This window comes from Malurus melanocephalus, unplaced genomic scaffold, assembly GCF_030028575.1.
Source record: "Malurus melanocephalus ecotype Western Australia unplaced genomic scaffold, MMel_1.1 scaffold_204, whole genome shotgun sequence".
NCBI classification, from domain to species: domain Eukaryota; kingdom Metazoa; phylum Chordata; class Aves; order Passeriformes; family Maluridae; genus Malurus; species Malurus melanocephalus.
Window position 1 is genome coordinate 607,145 of NW_026623436.1, and position 25,053 is coordinate 632,197.

A 25,053-nucleotide genomic window follows, 5' to 3' on the forward strand; every position below is an offset into this window, starting at 1 on the left:
TCCTGCAGTGGCTGCAAATTGAAACTGAAAATTGAGACTCAAAGCACTGAAGAATGCAAAGAGGCAGGATCATCCAATCAGTGTCATGGGGATGAGATGGAGTTATCAGACTCTTTCTGCTCCTGCACATTAAACCAGAAGGACAGTAACACAGGCTTTTTCCTAAGGTCATTAGAGCTTTTGAGTTGCTCTCTAAATATGTGGAGCCAGAAAAAAAACAAAACGTATTTGGTAAAGAAAGGAGACATGATGATATAGCCACATGTGTTTGGAGAGGCTTGATCAGGAACGGTAAGGTGCATGCAATCGTATGGCACATCCAGCAAAATGTCCAGCTTACATGGCATGTCCAACTGCCTTTGCAAAAAAAAAAAAAAACAACCTAGAACTATGTTTTTTAATACCATAGCAYTACTGGATAACAGAGTCTTAGAGAACTGAATGAGCATTTATTCTCTTGTCTGTAACATGGAGGAAATTCTGTTTTCCAACCAAGTCAGTGCTTTAGAATCCTTAAAAGGCCTTTCTAAAACAAGTGTTTTAATCTCTTTTTTGGTATGACTAAGAGCATCTATTAGCTAGTTGCTCTAAAAATCAGCAGCAAAATGTCAAATTAATCCTTCCGCAAAAGATTGAGAAGATGGGATAAAAAGAAATTGATGGTGGTAAAATAATGTATTACTTAAAACAGTTTAAATTTACTGATGCAATTACTAATCTCATGATTTAAATCAATACAAAAATAAAATGGGACACTTATAGTTTAAACCTAGTTTAGCTCGTGAGTTATTTAAAACCGCACTTTTGAAATCTCTGATGAGCATCTATGGGTAGATTTATACCGGTTTAACAATATTTATTTTAAATTTATATCCATAGTCAAGCCAGTGCATCATTTTCATAGCCAGAATTTTCATACTATATGCATTTATTGTTCCCCAGAAAGGGGTTATTTTTTATATAACTCTTTTTTTAAATGAGGGTATATTTACTCATCAGCAAGTCTTTTAGCCTTCTTGATAGCACATATATCTTTGTAGATGGGAAAGCAGCACATTTTACATCTGAAAAGACAGTGGAAAAGGAGCCACTTCCCTGCACACCCATCCATGCACTCAAGGGCTGTACCCAGAGTCTCTTGGTTTGGTGGACACATCTTTGTCCCAGATAGCACCTGTTCCCTGCAAACACTCTGCATGTTGGACASGCAAGATTGTGCAGGTCACCAAACCTTCCACTTTCAGGGTGGGTTTTCAGTGCTTTTTGTTGACTCTGAAAGGAATGAGAAATGAGTGTCTTTACAAACAGACTGATTCCGGGGGTAAGATAAGGCTGATACTGGGAGATAGAAGGAAACAATGGGAAGGATTTCCATAGGAATTCCTTTGATTGACTTMTYCCAGACTATGTTAATGGACTACAAGAGCAGAGACACAGAGATGTATATTGAAAGGGGGCAATGTATGATAGAAGGGGGGTTTCATCAGGCGTTTCGGGAAGCCTGTATCTCTCAAGTACCTCAGCCAATGAGGAAAGAGAGAGGGAACCGCGGCCGGGAAATTGGGATAAAAAGAGGCTTCGTCCTCTATGAATTTGAGAGACCCTATGGGAAATGCCCATGACCTCTCCCTTTATTCATGAATAAAGTTGTGGTACTCCTCTGTCTCCTTTTTGGACATAAACCTCTAGTGCTTGTGGATTCATTTTCCTAACAACTGCTATGTATACAAAGTGTCTCAAAGCTGGTGCAGGGTTTTGGGGTTACATCCCRAACAGGGCTCATGCCGCATGGTTGCCTGGCTGTAACATGTGAACTCTAAGTCACTTTGTGCTGCTAAATCCATGGCGAAAGAGAGGCCTCGCCCTCCACAGCAGCAAGGTGCTGGCTTGCAGTGTCACCCAGGCCTGGCCTCGCTGGGGACATGCCGAGGCCTGGGGTTGGGCAGGAGGATCCCTTTGGGGAGGTAGATGGACTTAGGTGAAGAAGACACCCTTATTGGGGAAGGATGTCCTTCGAGGAGGTGGATGCGCTTGTCAGAAGAGGCCGACCTTTGGCAAGGACACCCAGCGGGGAGGAGGAGGCCCGGCCGGGGCGGGCCCGGGCCCGGGGGCGGGGAGGCGGCGGCGGCCGGGCCCATTCGAGCGGCGGTGTCGGTGTCGGCGGCGGGCGCGTTGCGATGGCGGGGTGGGCGCTGCGGGGCTTGGCGCTGGCGCTGCTGGCGGCGCTGCCCGCGGCCGTGCTGGGCGACACGCCGGCCAACTGCTCCTTCGCCGACCTGCTGGGCGCCTGGGAGCTGCGCGTCTGGCGGGCCGGCGGCCGCCACGGCAACTGCTCGCAGGCGGGTGAGAGCGCGGCGGCCCCGGCCAGCTCCCTCCCTGCGGAGCCCGGGCGGGCGGGGGACAGGGCGCCCTGGGAGCGGGGCGGGGGGAGCGGCCGCTCCGTGCCGAGAGCCCCCGGAACCGGCATGGGCGGCGGGGAGGCGGCTGCCTGCGCTGTTGCACTTCCACCTTACTGTGCGGTTTTGTTTCTCTTTTGTTTGTTTCGATTAGGGTTTGACTAGGCCTCAACGTGGGCCCCATGGCTCACGCCGGCTCTCTGCCCCTCTGCTGCCCAGCTCTGCCTTTCCTGGCAGTGGCCATGGCCAGCAGGAGAGGGTGGCAKTGCTGGTGACACCTGGGCACCGCCTGGGATGCTGTCAGAGCTGGCAGTGGGGAAACCTGACAGCATCCAGAGAGATGGAAATAGCACTTCCCTCCAGGGGATAATAGTAGTGAGGAGTAATTGTTGAATGATTGTATGTCGGTGTCATTTTAAAAATAGTAGATGCTTTGCATTTTTCCGTGTCATGTGCTTTTTGATCAGAGGAGACAAGTGGCAGTACCGGCAGTGGAGGTGAGGTGGGTGGTAGGGTTGGAGCACTGGTGTGAAGGAGTGTGGGATGTGTGATGCTCATCCCAGATGTTGTAGGGGAAGAGTTGTCATTKCAGACACGGTGCCTGAGTGATGCCACAGCACCCATGAACCTGCGTAGCTCTGCAGCAAATTGTGTTTAAATCAGCTGTCACAGCTATTGGTGCTGCTGCTAATTAAATGGGCAGATTCTGTCTAAAAGTGGGGAAAATGATCATGTAGACCCACTGACAGGTGAGTGGAGGCCCTGAAGTGTCTTGATGCCCTTTTGCAGAACACTATATTCAACAAGTATATTTTAGCATCTTTAGGAATAAAATTACAACATCCTTTATGCTGGTTTTTTGTATTATTTTTGTCTCTCCCATACAGTAATCATGCCATAATATTTCTTTATTTCTTTTAGRGCCTGTGGAGAAAAAGGTGGTTGTAAATCTTCAGAAGTTAGATGTGGCTCAGGATAGTCTGGGCAACTATGGTTTCTTCACTCTGATTTACAATCAAGGCTTTGAAATTGKGATAAATGACTACAAGTGGTTTGCATTTTTTAAGGTGAGTTAACGTGGTGTGTTCTGGATTTTGCTTGGCCATTTGCCAAAATGGCCTGCAGTTWAGATTCTCTTCAGTCCTTGAGTGCCACAGTGGGGTGGTTGGAACACCTGATAATCWTTGGCTCTAAGATACCAGATAAAGGATTTCTTCTTTTCTTGTTTTTAACATAAGGAAACTGTTACCAGTGGTTGGGTAGGGAGCAGAGAAGGAAGAGGTATTTATATTCCACACTGGCTATTTTCTGAAAAACASATGCTATTACTTCCCCTTCTGGGTGTGCTTAAAGCAACTGAAGGCCTTCATGAAGCTAACTTGCCTGTTAGCCTGGAATTTTTCTTTTTTGGAACCTGCGGACCCAAGTCAAATAGCAAATACCATTACCTTTATCTTTCCTTACAGATGTTGTCAAATACATGGAAACTTARGAGCCATCTATTCTCCTTGAGGGAGGATTTCTGGGATCTTTAAATTTTATTTCAGAACACTACTTCAATATTTAAGGAACCACTCTGCTGTCTCTAATTATTCCTTTGGAGTAATACTGTTCTCTTCACCCCCTGCTAATGCCTTTAGGTCAAGCTGAAAACAGTGATGATAGGCAGGGGTTAGACAGGAGTAAACACTCGTTAGGAGTGCTCTGCTTCTATCCTGATGAGTGGGACATGATGAATATGAAGGGTGGTTTGAAGTAATCTCTGCAGGATGACTTTACTACCTACAAGACAGATGTTTTGTGCAGCGGGGCTTCTCAGTTGATGAGTGCAGCCCTGGGCAGGAACAATAAATGTGATTTTGGTTGTTTTGAGAAGTATGAGCTTGTGTCTGGCTTTGGATGAGTCAACAGTAAACACCCAGGCCTTGTCCTTAAAATCTCTAAACTTTGGCTAGTACTAAGGAGACTGAAGAAATAACTTTTTCTTTAAATTGTCTTTCTGTGAGCAAAGGTAGATRGTTTATTTTACAGCAGCTATTTTAACGTCTATGTTTTGAGATAYTAACAAAGCTAGTGATCCATTCTTTCAGGAAATTTTAATCCTTACTGAACAGAAATTATGTGTAAGGCTSCAGTTTAACTGCAAACTCCTTGCAGCTTCCATCTGTGCCGATTTGGAYTCATATAAGGGAAAGGACTGTACAGACTGTTTAACACTGTGGAAGTTGTTTATGCGCTCATTGTTGTAGGTTAACCCTAGTAAACAGCAAAGCACAACTCAGCCATCAGTGGGATGGAGTAGTGAATCAGAAGGATAGAAGTGCAAAAACATGTAGGTTGAGATAAAGGTCAAGCAAAGCAAAATGAGGGATTCATTCACTGCTTGCTACCAGGGTAACTTGCCACCATAATAAGCAGGTATTCAGCAATTTCCAGGAAAGCAGGGCTTCATCATGCATAACTGTTACATAGGAGGGCAAATGCCATGATTCTGCCCCTCTTTTCACCTCCTTTCCCCAGCTTTTAATTCTATGCATGATATTGTATGGCACAGAATATCCCTTTGGTCAGATGGTGTAAGCTTTCTCAGCTATGTCCCCTCCCAGTTTCCTGTATACCCCAGCCTATTTGCTGTCAGAGTTGCCTGAGGAGCAGATGAAGCCTTGGTGCTATGTTAGTGCTGCTCAGCAGTAACTAAAACATCCCTGSAATATCAACACTGTTTTCTTCACAAATCTGAAATGTGGCCCTATATGAGCCACTATAAAATGAACTGTCAAGACCTAATGCATTCATATAACTGGAAATTTGGAAATAAGAATGCAATTTTTWAAATAAGACAGGGTCTTACACTTGAGCAGAAGCAAAGGATGAGAAGTACCTGATTGACACTCTCTTCTGTGTGAGATAGTGAAATTGTATTGTCATGATTATATTGAAACTCCTCACAGGTTTGGCAGGTGATACAGCAAAAGCACTGAAGGATAATCTAACTGAGCAGAATCACTCTGAAACTTCTCAGACAGGGATACCTCTATGAGCTCACCTGCAGTGGCAGGACCTGCCTTACAAGTGGCAGGAATTGCTGCCTCCATGAGGACAGCAGAGCACAGTATGCTGTTAGTATTGTCCATGAACTTGGTCTTGAGACGTCTCTGGCAGGTAGAATTCCACAGTCGTTGTTGGACTCATCTGAGGACAATATAGTTGAAGTAGGAGACTTTAGGCTGATACTTTACACTGAAATACAGAGTTGCTTTGCAAGCCTATGTGTAGAGCTGTAAAATAGCTGCTGATTATCAAAGGAATTCTGAGTGTGAGGAATTTAATCATAGAAACAGTGTGGCTTCTCTGGGATATAATGTATCTGTTTGGTGCAAACTTGAAGATAGCTGAGTGTCACGAAGGCTGCTGCTGTTCATACTTTGTGAAATACATCATCCCCAGGAGATGAGCGCTGAGTCAAGTGACAAATAAGCACTGATTTCATGTATTGCATTGGTTTAATTTATTGCATTGATTTCATTGCATTACAAAAGTACTTTTAAAACAACTTATCAAAACTGCCGTAGAATAATTTAAGCTGGAAGGAGCTTCTGGTGGTCATCTGATTCATCTTGCTGCTCAAAACAAAGTCAAATAAACAGCTGAGCAGTAGCAATGTGCAATGGCTTGCATTTTATGATCATGAATGTGTTTCAGCCCTTTGCGAGGTAATGGATTAATTATTGGTTTTGAACTTGGCTTTGGTATTAAGAAATAGCAAGCTTGTTTGGTTCTTTGCTCAGTGGTGGAGAATCCATCAGTGAGACATATTTAAATTAAAGACTTCTTTCCTTAAGCACCATAGAGAGGATTAGAGCTCAATTCGGTTAACCTCTCTAATAATTTTTCTGCTGTCAAARGAGCAGCAGATTACCAAGATGCAAGTCTATTGCTGAGAAGCATGAGGAAATACCACAGCACTTGGTAAATGGATTTTTTTCTTTTGCTGCAGACAGCTGCTTGCTGTTATTGGGCAACAACATGCAATGTGTCTGCCTCCAAAACTCCAATTTCACAACTATCAGTGAGTACTTGGAGGGAGGAACTGGTTCTTTGCAAACTGCTTGACCTCGTGGCATATTTAACTGTGCATATCTGTTTACTTTTAATCCCGTAAATATTGTGTTACATATGAAATAAAAATACACCATGTCTGACATTGAGCAGAGGAAGGATTTGCCAGGTACAATGAGCAGCAGTATTTAAGCCAATACAGTACTTTTTGAGTTTCAGGATTAAAGAGCCACTTCTGCTAATTGAACCTCCAGTGTATTCTTTCCTAGTGTTAAAGAATTAAGCTGTTAATTACTGACAGGAATGCCGTGGGCTTGTMTAAGTGGTGGCTTTATCAGAGCTACTGTACTGTGTAGATATGGATGCAGCCTGTTTGGCTGTGCATGTTTCAGTGAGTTCATCATAGCTATTTGTTCCTGTAGCTTATTAAACAGACACCACTGAAACTTTTGTAGGGCTTCATTGCCTTTACAAGGTATTTGTTCTCTCACATGAGRCCTGTAGGGAAATGACATTATACACCAGAGAAATGGATTGGGTGAGCTAATCAATCTTTTTTTTTCCTCAGTTTACTTTAGTATCATAAGTAAGGAGTTCTGACAGTTTTATTTCTAACTATTGTACATAAACTTGTCCCTTTAAGTTTGCCAAATTAAATGCAGCATCCTACTGCATTCTTGCATTCTGCTTCTCACAAGTCACAGTTACTCTGCCTGGTGTTTGTTTGCAGCACAAAATAACTTGTTTAATGTGTGCTTCTGAAACATTCCTATACTGAACTTGGATGTGAAGTTAGTGTACTGACTTTTGGCAGAAGCTTGATCATGTGCTTCTGCTGGATGAYACAAAGATTCTTTAGCGTTATGCAATATATAAAGCTTCAAAGATTTTTTTTTTACCCTCAGAAAGGAAGAAAATAAATAGGAACAGCATAACATAAAAAGCTAGAGTGAGGCTGAAAGGAAAATTGAGGCCAACTTGTTTCAATTACTTGGTATCTTTGAGGTATTTATTTATTGTTAAGACTACCACTTTGAAAAGAGACAGTCTCATRAGATTGTTCCTGTTTGTCCCTTGGGCTAAGTGGCTCTGACATGTTCTTTAGCAAGTACCATAACTGGCATTTTTTTCTTACTGAAAGGTTACTACTTCAACAAAAAGAAAGAGATAGACTTTAGAATATTTCACCACTCAAGTTGCTAATCTTTTCCAGTCTGACTTGGTGACACCTTCRTCATATCTTTTTCTCTCTTCCCCAATGCTCCCAAATTTGGTTAAAATCAAGGACTATTGTTCTGAAATAAACAGCCTAGATAAGCGACAGCAGTTAATATTTATGTTTTCAGGATATGGGAAAAAGCCCCRCACCAGAATGCATTTTATTTCATGTTGCCAAAGTACAAGTGTTAGAGTTGCTCATGCTATTAAGTCATCTTGRAAATCAATTGAACGTCAGCTTTTARCTTGTCTTATTTGGGCTTGCTTAACTGGCAGTGTGCCACTGCTGCTTYCCTGAAGTGTAAATCTGAAAGTACAAAACTCAGAATTGCAGAATGTTTCCTAGAGTAAAGGAAATGCATCTGTAGTTGATATTTKCTTGCATTTTATATTGGGTAGCAAGATGCAGTAGTTTGTTCTGGTAATATCTACTGTATTTTTGTGTAGTAAGGCATCTGCAAGTCTGCAGCTGTGCTCTCATTCAGTGTGTGCTTCCCATATTAAAATGCATAGGCACACTTGTAAATTTGAGAGAGAAGTCTTTTTACCAGRTTTAATGGGTAGGGTAGTCCTGCCTCCTGGAACTGAATGTGGCTTATTGCCCAGGCGTTGCTTCAGTTGAGAGCAGTAGATGTAAAAGAGTCTGGAATGTCTGCCTCTCTATGTAGCACTGCTGAATTCCTGTTAAAATGCTGTGACCAATGAGGTCTCCATCCTGTCTTGCTTTACTCTTAGTGAGATTAAAGGTTTTTTAAAAGCTTTAAACAGTTAGGACTAGGATTGAACATGCAGTTAAATTGTATCATGATGACCAACACAGGAAAGACTTYATTAAAAGTATACTTCACTGAAAAGCTTACCTGGTTTCAGATATMTAACAGCACACTTTGAATTTTAGCTACATGAAGCCTTTTAAGGTTAACATTGGAGTGGCTTGGCTAAACTTYGGCATTAGGACATGAATTGTTAGGCTTGAGAAAAAATAGGGATTTGAGGTAGAATTAAATCTTACTACTTTCAAAGCTCAGAATTGGAACTATGGATACAGTTGGGTGCCTTTCTAAAGGAGTTGTCCTTTGGTCAGGTCATTGGATGGAGTTAACACTGCAGATGTGAGCATTGGCTGATGAAATTATCACATGGCACAACTGCAGTGGTGTTAACTCAGAAATGAAAGCCATCTTCTTAAGTCTGCGGAGAAATGCATGCAAGCAATTGTCCAGCAGTTCTGGTGATCACAGCTGTGTATTGTCCTCCATGAAGGATGCTTTTCTGGGGTGGATTCTGTGGATATTTTGGGTACTGTGCTGGCAACTTYAGTTGAATTTGACATTGTAATTCACATCCACCTGAGTCTTCTGTTGTTCATGCAATGGCACCATACCCCTGTATGACTGACTGTTAGCTGGGCAGGTGTACTCATAGTCTGTTCTCTAAAACTGGTACAGTCAAATTTCCTAGATCTCATCTGTCAGTCCTTCACTGGTAGAAGTAAAAAATGCTGCATGTGGTTTTAACAATGATTTAATAGTGTACCTTCTGGTAAGCAGTAGGCATCATTGTTATGGCACTGATGAGATTTTTTAAGGGCTTGTCTGCCGCTTCTCTACGTCAGTGGCTCTCAATTAAAAGTTAGAGGAGAGGAACGCAAATAGCGACCTTATGTGGGTATCTAGCTACAGTGTTTCTTGGAGTTMAAATTCCCTTTATCCAAATGTCATTCATGTGTTACATCTCAAAGTTTCCACATCCACTTTCCTAAGTCATTTCAGTAACAGCTTAATCTGGCAYTCTATGAAAAGGTAGCTACAGACAACTTGAATTGCCTAATTTCAGGCCTCTACACAGACTATCTGAAATCGGCTTTTTTGTCTTGTTTGTATTGAAGYATTGCCACTGGCTGTCCCCTCACCTCCTTTCTAGTTTTGCTGATATGTGTGAGCTGAAAGAAAGGTGTAAGAAATTCGCCACATTCACTTTTCTGAAAGCTAAGTTGCACAGATGGTGTGAATGCTTTTCTGGTTATCTCTCTACATCCTTAAAAAAGCAATGAATTTAATCTCCTGGAAAGGGAGAGGGATTTCTAGGAGAAAACCACCTTTTTCTTGTTTTTGTTATTTTAATTTGCTAGTTAGCAGATAATTAATTGCCTTTTTTTCCATGAAGATAACGCCCAAATCTGTGTTACTTGTTTTAACTCASTATAACACTCTGTGTGAGGCAGGATAATTGCAGGAAGCAGGCCTGTTCTCCTAATAATCTTCAGGTATTCTGATTGAAAGTCTATGGTTATTGAGAATTGCTGTACTTAGTCTTGTTATAATCTGTGGCAGCTTTTAGATAGAAAAGACAGATATTAATTTCTACTGTCATGAAGAGCCATAAAAAGTGATCTCACAGTAAATTAGATGTAAAGTCACTATCTGTTGCTGTTGGAAATGTCTGGATTTCTGTTTTGAAGAGGCTGTTTCCCAAAAGTCATCTCTGGACCTTGCCCTTGGTATTTGGCTAAGTGTAGTTATTTCCCACATTGCACAATCTTGCATGGTAAGATGGGAATAATAAAACAAGGCAACAGCTCAGCCTTCTAGTGCCCCCATCCTGCTCCAGTCAGCAAACACACTTGCTGGGTGTAGATATTTTGCCTCTGCATCCTCMAGACTGGTAACAAAGCAAATTTCCATTGTTCCAAAACAGTCAGGATTAACCTTTAATTTTATTCCTCTGATCGATAAACCTAAGTATTTTACTGTAAGTTCTCCTTCAGATTTCTCACAAAACCTCAATAGCCACAAACCTCCCAGTGTCTTTAATTAATCCTTTCCATGGGGTATTTCCATCACTGTAAGCCACCACTACCACCTTCAGTAAAGAAGCTGAGCRAACATTTTGTTGAAACATAGTTACAAAATCCATCTACCATTTTACATGTGCGACTCAAATAGGTTGAGATTTAATGAAGTTTTCTTGGACTAGGAAACTTGAATTCTGTTTAAGTGATAATTTTTTTTTGGTGATTAGAATAGTAAAATTAAAACCTTTCTTGCATGGGGTTTTCAAGGTGCCTTTGTAGTGTAATACAAAACATGCTTTAACCTTAGGAGATGAGTAATGAGCTGCACACACCCCCACCATGACACATTGTGTTGTCAGAGAATTGCTAATCCAGAAAATTTAGGTAGCTGGGCCAAATGTTAGTGYTACCTGTTGTATGAATACATACTTCACTGAATATATTGAATTACTAGTCCTCTTCAGTGGTAAAATGAAACTTGTGTTGCTGAAAAAAGTAGTATTAGTACTCGGGACTTGAGGCTTTAGTTACGCTATGTGCTGCCAACTTTAAATGAGCTGCTCTTAAGGGATCATCATTTCTTAGTGTCTYATTTTGATAGTTCACGTGAAATTGTTTCTTGATGCTTTGCCATCATAGCCCAAACCTATAAAAGTGGCAGGAAGTTTCATCTTTGGTTAAAGATGAAACAAAACCAGTGCCTAAGTAGTACATAAGCATATAAAAATAGTGCATAAATTTTAAAAGAGAAATAGTATGAGAGGTTACTGGATGACAAACTTGCCATCCACCCTGTGTTTAAGTCTTAATTTCTCAAACTTCTGTAGCAATCCAGAGTGAGCTTGACTAGTCATATATTTGGTGCAAGAAACCTCAGGACCTTGAAAACAAGGGTAAGTAGTGAGAGGTTTTTTAACATCTTGCTGAGAAAGTAACCTTTGCACCCAAAGAATTAGCACAGGTTAGTTGATACTGATAGGAATGCATCCTTTGTTGCTAAAAGTGCAAGTCACAACCCAATTGTCTTCTGCAGTTATTTGATAAATACCAGTTTCTTTCATCTGCTTAACCTTGGGAGTGTGTTTGGCCACTTCCTGTAAAACACAGTCAAGAGGCAGCTGAGTGGGTGGGGAGCTACTGCTGTGCTAACAAATGCATCTGCTCAACACAAGCATAACTTCTTCACATTACAGTACAAAAAGGAAGGCCAGAATGTAACCAGCTACTGTAATGAGACTCTACCAGGATGGGTGCATGATGTACTTGGCCACAACTGGGCTTGTTTCACAGGACACAAGATTTCTTCATCTCCCTCAGATGTTCATATCAACGAGCTACCTCTCCAGAAGCCCAGGGGAAGGTAAGCAACATATTTTTACTGAAATAAAATGTTTCATAACAGTGCTTGATGTTATAGCTAAAATCATAAGAACCAAATTTTAGCTAAGATCATCAGAACCAATTCCAATACTGAGGTTGAAGTTAATGCCAGTGATAATGTTGGAAATAAACCTGAACTCAGAAGAACACAGGAGGGTGTGCCTGTTGCATCACACAGTTTTTCCTTCAGTCTGTGGTGAAGCCCAGTTATAAAACTGGCTTATCTAAGGAGCATGGTTTTATCTAGTCTGTCTCAAGTTTTAGAAACCTTGCCTTGATCCAGTAATTCCATGTTYCTTATCAGTATGTACCAGAAGACAGTTCCAGATATAGTCTTTTATATATTGAGTTTAGAGAACACCTTTACTTTTCARTCCCAGTCCTTTTCTTACTGTTTTAGTTGATCTCTTTTTTTTTGCAGTCTTTCCCACAGACGTTATGTGCACAACTTYGACTTTGTAAATGCTATCAATGCTCACCAGAAGTCATGGAGAGCAACAAGATACAAGGAGTATGAGAATTTCGCCCTGGAAGAACTGACTAAAAGAGCTGGGGGTCTCTATTCCAGAGCTTCAAGGTAGTAAGACACTTTGTTCTGCCACAAACCTCACTGCTGCTAAGAGTCTGCTTGTATTTGTCCTGGTTTGTCCTATCTATGTTTTGGCTTGTAGTTTAGATATTTAATCAAGTTTCAAGGCCTTCCAGTTCACATTCATGGGGYTGCAAACATATTTTTCATTTGAATGGTTATTCTGAGCATCTGTTGTCTCAGGCAGTTGTGAAAAATAGAGTCACCTACCCTTTAGTCTTGCCCAGTAACTCGCTGCTGAATTCATATGTGCAGGGAGAAARTGGGGACAGTCTCAGTTGACACTCTCGTGTCTGTTCATCAGCTGCTTGCCATAGTCAGGAGTTTCTGCTTATGCTTCATCCTGGTTCTGCTTTCATATTTGCAGTTCATAACTGCAGTTAAAAAGCTGTGAACTGCAATCTGCTCCTAAACATGAATATCAAAGATTTTTGAGGGAATTCCCTGGTTMCTTTGATAATTTGCCACGCCTGCAACAAGAGTCCTCTAGTAGGAGTGTCTCAGTGAAGAAACAGGAAAGTAACCCATAAAATAGCGTCAGGCTCTTGCAGATCACTTAGATGAGAGTGGCAGTGGGGATGGGTGCATCATCCTATACGTAATTTGAGAACTAGACTTCTTTGATCTAAGGATTCCCTTCTTTATAGKTGTTTTACCTTCTTCATAGTTTTGCTTTGTCCACTCTTGGTATTTTTGTGAATAGGAATGCTACTTTTCCAAACTGTGTCAATTGTATGGTTGTAGAAGAAGGTTCTACTGTGGAATAAAAATACAGATTTGCATGGGAGTATCATGCAGATTATGGTTTCATTATATAGACAGTATACTTCATCTTGTAGATGATCTTAAATACATTAACCTATTTGGAAACTCTCTTCCACTTAGCAGTGCCATGACAGTATTTGGTTGGCTCTCTCCTGCTTTCAAAACAGACTTCAGTGTCTGGTGTTTGTGAATGGCACTTGAGGACAAGCATCAGGTTATGTGAAAGTTGAATGCAGGAAGCTCTTCTCCTGCTCATATGAACATCACATGGCTCCAAGTGGTAGATGAGGGCAGGTAGCGTTCAACACTTATGCAGTAGTCACAGTAAGAACTTGCCTCAGAGAAGATTCCAGGGCAAGTGGGACTGCAGTTAGTGAATTGTTGGTGTTARCCACGCCTGTGTCTGAAGTGAAAGGGTCTGTAGTTGCTGTCAGCACATGCTGCCAAGACAAGAGGCTTTCTCCAGTCAGGTATTCTATATATCTTATGGTTGCAGTAAAATAGCTGTTGCAGAACTGTGCTACARCCTCTGAGAGTTACCTCAGCAGTTYAGACTAGTGCAGAAGTAGYTGACTTCAGTAGCTTGTGGATGTTAAGCAAAGGCTTCTGTCTGACCACCCAGGAGCCACTCTGGCAGTCACACTTGCCCACCTGAGCTGGGACCAAGGCMSTTTTGCAGCTACACCCCACATACACACTCGGAGCAGGTTTCCTTACCTGGGTTCCCATAACAGAGACTCAGATGTCCAGATCTTTAAAATAATTTWATCTTSGTGCAATAACTAAATACCAAAATAGCATCTTGAGCTGGCTCCAAACAAGAGAGCCCCTGGGCTTTTATACACCCCGTCTTAAGTGTGGGAAAGTCTGGGGTTCTTTCTGAGTGTCCTGTCAAGCTGATTGGGCCATAGGTCCTTACACCTTTGGTTATGCAAAGGGATTTTGCCACACAGAGCACACTTTGAAGCTCATGCTGCACTGAATGTATTCTTGAACAGCGGATAGTTAATAATATAGTTCCCTCAGGGAGCAATTTGAGCAGGTCTTTAATCTTGCTGACACTTATCTCTTCATAGAATTGACACCCACTCAGTTTAGATGGAGACTGTTTTAAATTGCGTAGTGTAAAACAAGTCCAACTAGTAGAAGCCAAAGATAAAAACTGAGTGTTACGTAATTGTTTCCTTGCCTATAGTGTGATATGTTTCTCAAAAGCATTTTCTCTTCTTTAGACCAAAGCCAGCACCTCTAACAGCTGAGTTACTCAAGAAAGTTTCAAGCTTGCCGGAATCCTGGGACTGGAGAAATGTGAATGGTGTCAATTATGTCAGCCCTGTTCGGAATCAAGGTAAAAATAAATAAATAAACCCTCTAAATTAAATGTTCTTGAGCTCCTTTGATGTACTTTGTAATTTGCTGCTAACCAGAAGGTTTTGTCTAGTGTCTTGCAACTGACAGATTGCACCTTTACTGTGAATGACCTGTGGAAACTGGGTGGAGTCCTGGCTGACAACTCTGTACCAAAACAGGTGGTGGTACTGGCTTGTCCAGGCATCACTGAGTTGCTGGAGTGAAAGCCATTTACCACAGTACTSTGCATGGACACAGCTGTCCATTTTTCTCCAAACAATCAAAGACATGGTTTTCTGCACACTGACTTAACTGATGTGCATCTAATTTTTTTCCTAATTCCCGCTGATGCCAAATTATCATGCAGCTTTAATGACTAAACCCATGAWAATTGCTTATACTGCCTCCAAATCTTACCACCCTGATAAATTCAGGAGTTACTTAAATGGCTAATTGCAAGAGGATACATTARCCATTATGAAAATTGTGGAGAGTGACAAATATAAAATACTGGTAAAAACTTAGGATACAATGCTGGTGTATATTGATTCTGTAGGGAGTGTGTTAATATGACTTGTGTGAGATGCCTGAATTAGATGATTATGTAATGGAGGCCAGGAGTGAGCTCAGTTAATGTGTCCCTTTCCTGTGCCACCATTTGCAAATAAAATTGCTTCTACTGGTAGCTATCTGGTTGCAGCTTTTTGGGGGAAGGGGACATAACATTACCTTGGATGGGGAGGGCCTGCCTTAAATCACTGATCCCTCTTTTATATCTGACAAATTCTGCCAGCTGTACTCCTGGTAGCAGAAGCAGCATAGGAAGGCTTGTGGAATTTCTAGTTAYGTGGAAGCGCTGGAAGATGGCAACAGGAAATTATATGGCCTTGTGTAGGTGTGAGTCCTGTACTTTCTCCTGGTGAGAACTGTGAATATCCTAAAGGCTTTTTTATCTTCCAAACAGTTGAACACTCCCTTCCAGACTTACCCTTTCTCCATTGTGTTGCTTCAAAGTTTCTCTAAATGAGAACTAGTCTGTTGTTTCCTATAATAAAGCTTCCTACACTTCTTATGTAATCTGAGGGTCCATGCTGAGTGTGCTAAATGTCTGTGGAACATGCATTCTGCTCCATCAAATTAGAATTTTAGCTTTCAGGCTTTAAAAAAAAGACCCCAACAAARCCTACAAAAGAGGTCATTCTTTGGGCTTCATAAATAGCTCTGTGGTAGCAGGAAAGAAATGTAGCAGCCAGTCCAACAGACTTCAGACTGAAATGGTTGTGTGAATTGTATTTTTCATGTTTTTTGCACACATAATGCAACAAAGTGTTCTGCAGTGTGGCCCATCTCAGATGCTGTGACTCTACAGTGAGTGGGTGGCATCTTTCACTGCTTCACTSTGCCCTGCTGGGAAAAGAGTGTTCCTGTTTAGGCTGATTTTGTCCCTTCTCTTCAGAGATGCATCTGAGTGAAGGTGCAATTTCACAAACCCTTGCTGTTGTAATAGCTCTGCTTTTATACACCTACACAGTTCAAGAGAAAGTAYTTTGTTTTGTTCCTCAAACCTCCCTCGTTTTCATAGCTCTGCAATATTTGACCTTCCCACTGTCAGGAAACCAAARGAAATCAGGTACTTTGATGACAAGCAGTTGATAAAATAGGACCTCATCCAAGTAATTGTTCTTCCCTGTGATGCTTGTCATTCCCCTTCCAAAGGCTTTTAATGAGTGAAAGAAAGATCCTAGGGAGTGAAAAGGCCTAAAGCAAGAAGCAAAAATAAATTTTGATGCAAAAGTAAGGAGACTTAACTCTTTGCCAGGAAGYTGAAGGGAAATTAAGGTGGCTCTGAAAAGCCAGTGTACATTTACATGCCCTWGRGAAGCAAAGGAAGCTGGGATGAATCCACTATGTCAAACACGCTATTTATACCACTGTTGTCTCAAAAGTAAGTTATTTTAGGGATAGCTGTAGAGGTGGAATATTTTTTCAACTGAAAATTATGGGACTAAATCCATTGGTAGGTTGGAATAAGAACAATATTGTCAACATTCACTTCAAACAGTTCATTGCCCCTTAGCATATGTCCTCCATAAAGAGTGGATAGAGCCTTCTCAGCCCTGCTAATGCAGTCTCTGAAGGTTCATTCTGAAGGAATAGGGTAATTGGATGGCTTTTAAATGCTTCTGCTGAAAAACACTGGAGCAGTACATTGCCTCTTATTCTYGAATAAGCTCATCATTCCCTGAGAAGTTGTTAGAAGTGAGTTTTGAATTGCATTCATGATAGCTAAATGAAGATTTAAAGTTTTTGCTCTATTGGTGTTCAACTTCTAATCACTTTCTTGTAGGTTTTAACTCCTTTCAGTGGACTTCAGCAATAGTTGTGCCTGATGGCAAGTGACTAACCTTGTTTAYGTTACTGACTGCTCCTTGTGGTTCCTTTTTCTCCCCTTCTCAGGCTCATGTGGCAGCTGTTAYGCATTTTCGTCCATGGGCATGCTGGAAGCAAGGATACGTATCCTCACCAACAACACTCAGAAACCAGTCTTTAGTCCTCAGCAGGTTGTGTCTTGCAGCCAGTATTCTCAGGGTGAGTATGCTGGTATATATAAAGACACTTTTCAAGTAATGATAATACTGGAGAAGGAGACTATTTTGAAAACTTCCATGCCTTCCCAATCACACATAAATACTGCCAATACTTYYGTAAAGTATTTGGCAGGCTACAATYTATAGTAYTTCTTTATTTGAAATAAAAATAAAACCCCCAACTTTTCAGCCTACCTCACTGAAGCAATGGCACTGAACTGGGACAAGTTGCACTCATGCTCAGGATGTTACTGGATTTTACATGTAACTGTGAGATGGAGAATATCTAAGGATTTGGGCTCAAAATCTARCTAAATTGCAATGCTTACCTAGAAAGAATGGATCTAAATATTCTTGTAGTGGCATATTCAGAGGGAGGAGGAGCATACAGCGACGGGGAGATGAGCAAAAGCAATGACTGGACCTTTCTAGAGAACAGTATCCTTGTGAGGACAGATTTTTGTACTGCATGTAATTAGCTGCTCTTTCTGACAGGGATTGTCAGGAGCTTTGGGTGAAAGAGGGGTCCATGTATTAGTGTTGCCAGTAACAGCTCCCATGGACGTGAATTTGGCCTTGTGTGTTTCAGAAGCTGGCTGTAGCTAATAGGAGTATTAGGGTGATCTGGGTCTGTAGTGTGTGTTCAATACAGTATCTGTATTGATTCAAGTAGGAGAGTCTCCTGCCTCAAATAACTTTCCAAGAGAATAAGCATATGTTGTTTTCGTCCTTTTTTTTTTTCATTTTTTTTGTTTAGGTTGTGATGGTGGCTTCCCATATCTCATTGGTGGAAAGTATGTCCAAGATTTCGGTGTGGTGGAGGAGGACTGCTTCCCTTACACAGCCCAAGACTCTCCGTGCCTTTTCAAGCGCAGCTGTTACCACTACTACACTTCTGAGTACCGCTATGTTGGTGGTTTCTATGGAGGCTGCAATGAAGCCCTGATGAAACTTGAGCTTGTTCAGCATGGCCCTATGGCTGTTGCCTTTGAGGTTTATAATGATTTCATGCTTTATAAAGARGGGATCTACCATCACACTGGACTGCAGGATGGTTTAAATCCTTTTGAATTGACCAATCATGCTGTCTTACTTGTGGGCTATGGTACAGACCCAGAAAGTGGTGAGAAATTCTGGATTGTGAAGAACAGCTGGGGCACCTCGTGGGGAGAAGATGGTTACTTCAGAATCCGCCGTGGCACTGATGAATGTGCAATTGAAAGCATTGCAGTCGCTGCAACTCCTATTCCAAAGTTATAATGTGGAGGTCTTCATCCAGTGCCTTGTCCTGAGCCAAAAGAACATAATCATTCTTGAAGACTCTGGTTGAAATCTGTCCTCTAGCTTGAACAAGACAGCTTTAAGGAATTTTTCCAGAATAGAACAGTTTCCATTTGTGAGAGGATGAACACTGATAGCTCTGCTCTGTGCACTGGAAGCTTCCTCTCGAGTCTGATGGTAGATGACCCAGAATGGCTGTTTTTGTAACAGTGGTGATTGGTTACTCATCATTGAATACACATCTTCAGTTACCAATTGCATTTTTTTTTCCATGGGCAATCTTGACCTTCAGATCTCAAGGGAAGTGTCTGCTATGATAATCTGTAACTGCTTTGAAGGGACACTGTAGTGCCTTACTTCTCAGAAATCAGGAAGTCACTGCAATTTGGAATAAATGTGTATTTGTGAGGAAATGAGTGATTACACTGATTAAAATGAAATTCTAAAGCTCTAAGWGTCCTGCAAAAATTGCATGTCAAACCCTTACGACAAAAAAAAAATAAATTCTAAGTTTCAGGCTGTTACTAAATGTTCCAGGTCTGGGTTTTRTTGCTGTGCTTCATAATTGACCATTTCAGAGTTCAATAAAAACACCCCACTCCTATAGTAATTTGTGTTTGTRGAAGGAGTTGGTACTTTTGATGACCTGTCTATGAATTTTGAGCTTCCTGTCAAAAACCTTTTACTTTAGCAGGATCWAAACTGGTGGGAAAGAAGGATGAGAGGGGAGAACTGACAATGTTGCAGCTGAAGCTGTGATTGTCACAGCAGTATCAAGCAAGTTGTCCAGTAGTCCTTGCTGTGGATGTGGGACAACTCATTGAGTAAATTTGCTAATTCCCCAGTAATCCTGTCTAAATCCTTTCTGTTAATCTCTTGCCCTATTTCTTTCAAATATACAAGGTAGAAAAATAGAGTTGAGAGGAGGGATTGTAACACTTGGAATTAACCATTTCTCTGCTGCAATGCAATACTTCATTAGCACAGCACTGGTCTTTGCTATTCACCTGAGGAAATGAGTGGCATAGAGGTGAGTGCTGGTTTCATGAGTAGAAGATAATTTCATTAGTGAAATTAGATAATTCCATTTCAATCTTCCATCAAAATGTRACCAAAGTTACTTAGTATTTTTCTGTGCAAAATACAGTCTCATGAGTGTTTTTTTTTCCTACATGCAAGGAAATTTATAAAATGCAGGAAAGTGGAACAGTTGTCTGTAATCAAAATATCCCATTTAACTTAGAAGGGAAAACTCATTTTTACTTCGGTAACAGAATTTCACAAATCCTGGATTCTAATTTGCTCAAGTTGAGGGGCAGGGAAAGGATACCTTCATGCTTTTTTCAATCCCCTCCTAAAAGATATTAAGCCTGGTTGGTARCAATGAGCCAGCAGTACCCTGGCAGCCAGGAGGGCCAACCCTRTCCTGGGGAGCATCAGGCRCAGCATCACAGCTGGGCAAGGGAGGGGATTGTCACACTCTGCTCTGMYCYGRMSYSRSSYYRCCTCMSSTSCWGKGSKSRGSKYWGSKTKSSRYRMYAMARWWAMRAWRCWAWKSKAKWRRRRRRRSMRKGMSRWKRGKRWRGKGMMKKGMSKKGRRGSKGWGYSRKGWGWGGMKKRGSKSASKGSRYYKGKTCWSYYYRGMSKRGASKRRRSKGAGRSSWSAYCWYRKYMTRSWSYWYMSYTKYSWKGKGAGGRGRRGRGGMRGGSMMKGMWCTSWTCTCTCTGGTGACCAGTGACAGGACCTAGGGAATGGCCTGAAACTGCCAGGGCTGGTTGAGGTTGTATGTTAGGAAAAGGTTCTCACCCAGAGGGTGGCTGGGCACTGGAACAGGCTCCTTAGGGCCTCAAAGCACCAGCCTGGCAGAGTTCAAGAAGTTTGAASAATGCTGTCAGGGACAGGGTGTGACTSRTTGGGAGGTCCTGTGCAGGGCCAGGAGTTGGACTTAATGATTCTTGTGAGTCCCTTCCAGCTCAGCTTGTTCTGTGGTTCTGTGAAGATATGTTTGGAAATTTAGAACATCTGTTTTGCAAAAAGTGGAATAAGGACTTYTGAAATAGCTCATATTGTGCATTGGATTGTTTTAGCTGAGGGAGTTGAGGGAGGAGCTATRTTCCTGGATTCCTTTAATAGCTGAAGCACGTGAGATTAGCTTGAGAATAAGGATATAAAAACTAGGTGTTTCTTTTTACTATCTTTCAGCTGTTGGGAAATTGACTCCTTATCATCAAGCTGTTGYTGACACTCATGGCACTGAAAAAATAAAAATGCAATTCACCATGCATTGTATCACATTAGCTACATGTGTTTTGAATAACATTGTGCTATTTTCTCACCAATTCCCTCATCTGTCTGTCACTGCTTTTGTGTGGCAGCTGCACCSGTGCTAATAGGAAGATGGGAGAGTTCACAGACTGGTCTGTCACTGTCACTGGCCCCAGTGACTGTCGTCAGAYGTTGTTTGCCTCTGGCTGACTGCGCCGTGTGAATGTCTCTGTTTTCTGTATGCCAGAGCTGCACAGAAGAATGTCAGCCTGATGGAGCTGCTATGGGGCTATAGTTTGTTTAATTGGCTTCTTCCTATAAACAATGTACTAGCTGTATGGAAAACATGCTATCACTCAGGAGAATAATTGTAGGGCTGGCAGATGTGTCTTGTAGTGAACATGTAAGGCCTTAATATATGTAACTTATCAAGGAAGGTTAACAGATAATGTCATGGCTGATAAATACTTACAGGGGAAATAAAGCTTGTCATCAGCCCAGCAAATAGATATCAGAAGTTTGGTGTTTTGGAAATAAGTACATGCAGAGGACAAATAAGATACATCTGTTTAAAAGTGAGCATAATAAATATTTAAAAACTTTTAAGGGCTGTGGTGGAATCTCYGTCACTGAACTGGGGTAATTTTCCTGTTTGAGCACTGCCCCTGACATCAGAATTGCTCAGAGGCTCATGCAGTTGGTTTATGAAGGGGACGTGGCAGGGACATCATGACTCCTTGCTCTGTGATCTGAGAACTTGAAAGACAAGGTGACATTTAACTTCCAAAGATGTCAGTCTAACTTTGCAGTGTAAAATTCATATAAAGCAACAGAGATTTTTTTCCTAGATTTGTTCAAGTTGCTGAAATTAGGACTGAGTAATTTTAAAGTTGTGTTGGTCCAGGGGTCTTGGGAAGACAAGAAAAAACAATGCTCCAATGGAGTTTATGGAGATGTCAAGCTCAGGAGAATATTATGGCTTGATAGCTTCTTCCCTTTTTTTTTTTTTTCTTTTAAATGACTTGCAATTCATCAGTTGTTTTCTTGTTCATTGCTGAATGCTTAATACTAGCTTGTACAATGAAATTAAGGACATTAGACTACTTCTAAAAGTTCTGCTAGCGTCAGACTTCCTATGACCTCTGAAAATACTAAAATATGTTTCTAAACTACTATGAYTGAGATGTGATTGGAACAAGGCTGTAGGTATTGTTAGTGGAACATTTGCAAGGATGTCAAATGGAAAATTTTGAAAAGCACTTTTTTCTCAATTTTTGTATTTTAAAAGGGACAAAATTATTTATTTTAGAAGACAAAAAGGAAGATGGACTAAGGAGGCATTTTTTCGGTGGTTTCAGTCTACAAAAGAGCATCTCTTATCAAGACTTTCTGTTTTCAGTTTTTCATTCTTCCCTTTTGGGAAAAAAACAAAAAAAAAAAATCATAGCACTTTTTTACCCCATCAAATTATTAATTTCTTCAGAAAAACCTTTCTGGTATGTGATAAAAATCCTGTTAAAACATCAAAGCCATGACTGATTTTACTGTCACCTGATTTGGTGGAACTTATTTAATGCTGCTCTAGACAATCCACAGGGATAGAGTTGCCTGATACTGCTGGAAYTGTCTCACTTTGGGTTGAAATAATCTAGGAAATGATGTGGTGTCCACAGTGTAGTGAAGAGTGTGATATAATGCCAGGAGCTTCTCAGAGATGTGATGCAGCAGTGGGTGAACAGGGAGGTTTTTGAGGACAGTTTGCCCAGATCTGCTGGTGACTGCAGGAACTCCAGGGCATTGCAGGAGTGGGGTGGGGACAGCTGTGGGGCCTGAGCTGTTGTGCAGAGGGGTGTTCTCATCGTGTGTCTAGCAGCACAGCCTTATTAATTCCCTCATTTCCACCATCAGAGCTAAATAGCACCCGAGTTGTAAAATAAAGTGTGTTAGTGAGGTCCAAAATCCTGTGGATGTGAACATTCTTGTACTCAGAGCAGGTCATGGCTAATTCTTATTTTCCCCTCTGAAGTCCATTGCACATCTAGATATATCAAATTGTGTTTAAAAGCTTGATCTCAATTTGTACCTTGAATTTGAAATGTTGATGGTGAGCCTAAGCWTATTTAAAAGAAAATACAAGCCCTTTCCATATCTGAGCAATACGGGCAGCATGTCACAAAAAAAAAACGATGGAAGTTTTGACTGCAGTATGAAATGATGCAACATACKTGACTACTTCTGAACAGTGAAGGAGTTTTAAGTGAGTTTTAAGTGAAATGTCTCATACCCTGTTTGACTGAAACTTATGTGCTCAGGAGAAGGTATGGGAGGCTACAGCTCAAGCAGGTTGAGCTTTCTTTGCTTGTTGCTATGGCTTCTGGATGTGCTGTAGGCTGGAGCAGTCTGTGAGCGTSTGTATCTGTATGTTTAGGTTTCCAAAAAAGTGGCAGGTAAAATGTGATTAATAACCTGCAACTTTAGGAGGCAGTCAGGGKCAGGACATTAACAAGGCACCAGTTTTTATCAGTTCCCTCTGAATGACAGGTGGTGCAGGGGGAAGAGAGATTGAAGCCCTTCTGTACAGGCTAGAGAGAAACAGGCATGTGCATATGCAGAATTTTTCTGTATCTGTAATAGGGAAGGCACTGACACACTTCTGCCAATTATTCCTAATTGTTTCATTTGGAGCAGCTGGCTTGATCCAGCAGATGCTATTTAGCATGAGATGCACAAGCTAAATTAAACTCTCTCCCTCATGGTAGTATWTCACTAGGTTGAGAGTTTAGCTCAGTCCTCTCCAAGCACATTTTGCTATTTGCACTTTAAGATACATGTGCATGTTTATGCCCAAAGTGATCCTTGGGACCTCTGACTTACCTCATTAAAAAGAGAATAATTTAAAGGGCTGTGTAGAAGGGCTGATATCACTTTAGCAATATGAAAGGTGATGAATTTTAAGTACTGTCATAGCCGCCAAAGATATTAAAAGGGATGTCTTTGCCCTAGGAGGATTTCAGAATCTTAAAAAACTTTGTACAATCTTAAATGTACAGCAGTTCCAACCCTGCGTTCTTTGTGTAAGGTGGGAAAAAAATGGTTTCCCAAAACCATTAAGTTACTGTACAGAACCCTTATAATTATATTTTGCAAAGGATAAATAATACATGCAGTCTGTGGATTTTTTGAAAAGTTCATTTAATTAACTTCTCTATTACTCTCTTATTTAACACTTGTAACACTAATATAAAATGATGGCCTCTTCTATAGTTCTGTTTAGCTGRAATAAATAGGATTTTTGGTCTGGACATGGCATTCCTTAAGGGTTTTCTTCTCATTAGCACTAGCTGATTATATCAGAAGACAAATTTTCCTGAACGCAGACTGGCCATGACCTTTGGGAGCCCATGACTTTACCAGGGAATGGGGATACCCAAACCAACTGTCTCCTGACTTTTTACTCAGTAGTCTGGTCTTGGTCTGACTGCACCACTTCTTGTTCCCAGATCTATCTCTGTACCACAGTTCAGGAAAATCTTGAACCCACTTAAAATCCTGATCCTATTTTGGGACTCTCTCACTTCACCCTGTAGGTGTTTGGGCACAAACAGGAATACTCCAAAAGCTTGACATTCGGGTGACTAAGCCTGCAGTCTGTACTATATTTTACTTTGCACAAAGATTTCCTTCTACAACTCATACATTTATAAGGCTGCTGAGTTTCGTCACTCAGTTACACTTCTCCCTGTTTTTCTGAAACCCTTTATTAACCTTGGGMTTATATGCACAGGTTGACATTCCAACAAGATAATACCTGCAAGAAACTGCATCCAGTTGTGGGAGAGGAAAAAAYCAATTAGAAGAAATGGACTGAAAGGCCAAATCAAATACATAAAACTCAGCAGTAGGATAATAAAATATAAGCAACTAAATGCTTCTTTTCACAGAATATAACTATTTTCTATGTTTGCTGCCTTGAGGAAAATYAGAAATATGGTGATTGCATTTTCTTGATTCTTAAGGACTGACTTTTAAGCTATTACAATGAAAGGGTGATTTTATTTTTCTTTTTTAACTGAAGAGGCTGGCCAATCAGAATTTGAGCTCCCTCTTAYCCTTTAGGATTGTAGAGGTTTGTAATAGCAGCATTAAAACTTCTTCAAAAGGAAGATGAATGGGACCATCAATGTGGAAGGATCAGGAGGGATAGCAGGAGATGAAATATAGGAAGGGCAGGTGCTGATGGTATCTGGGTTGGCAGCACAGTAAATTCCCAGCACATTTGCATGAAGGGCTTCAAAACACCCAGAACAGGAAACAAARAGTAACCCAAAGTGAGGGGCATCCTAAAAAAACCCGACAATCTAAAGAAA

At 41.1% G+C, this 25,053-nt stretch overlaps 1 protein-coding gene across 2 annotated transcripts; it reads left to right on the forward strand.

The window, feature by feature from the left end:
* Positions 1–2,136: 2,136 nt before the first annotated feature.
* On the forward strand, positions 2,137–19,030 carry CTSC (cathepsin C). 2 transcript variants are annotated; one of them, XM_057373650.1, is made up of 7 exons: positions 2,137–2,343; positions 3,318–3,463; positions 11,661–11,827; positions 12,281–12,424; positions 14,434–14,549; positions 17,009–17,140; positions 17,897–19,030. In XM_057373650.1, the coding sequence occupies exons 1-7, from the start codon at positions 2,178–2,180 to the stop codon at positions 18,397–18,399; spliced, it is 1,374 nt and encodes a 457-aa protein (XP_057229633.1). In that variant the 5' UTR covers positions 2,137–2,177; the 3' UTR covers positions 18,400–19,030. The 2 variants fall into 2 exon arrangements, with proteins under 2 accessions (XP_057229633.1, XP_057229631.1); XM_057373648.1 differs by having other exon boundaries at positions 2,139–2,343; positions 12,269–12,424.
* Positions 19,031–25,053: the final 6,023 nt, after the last annotated feature.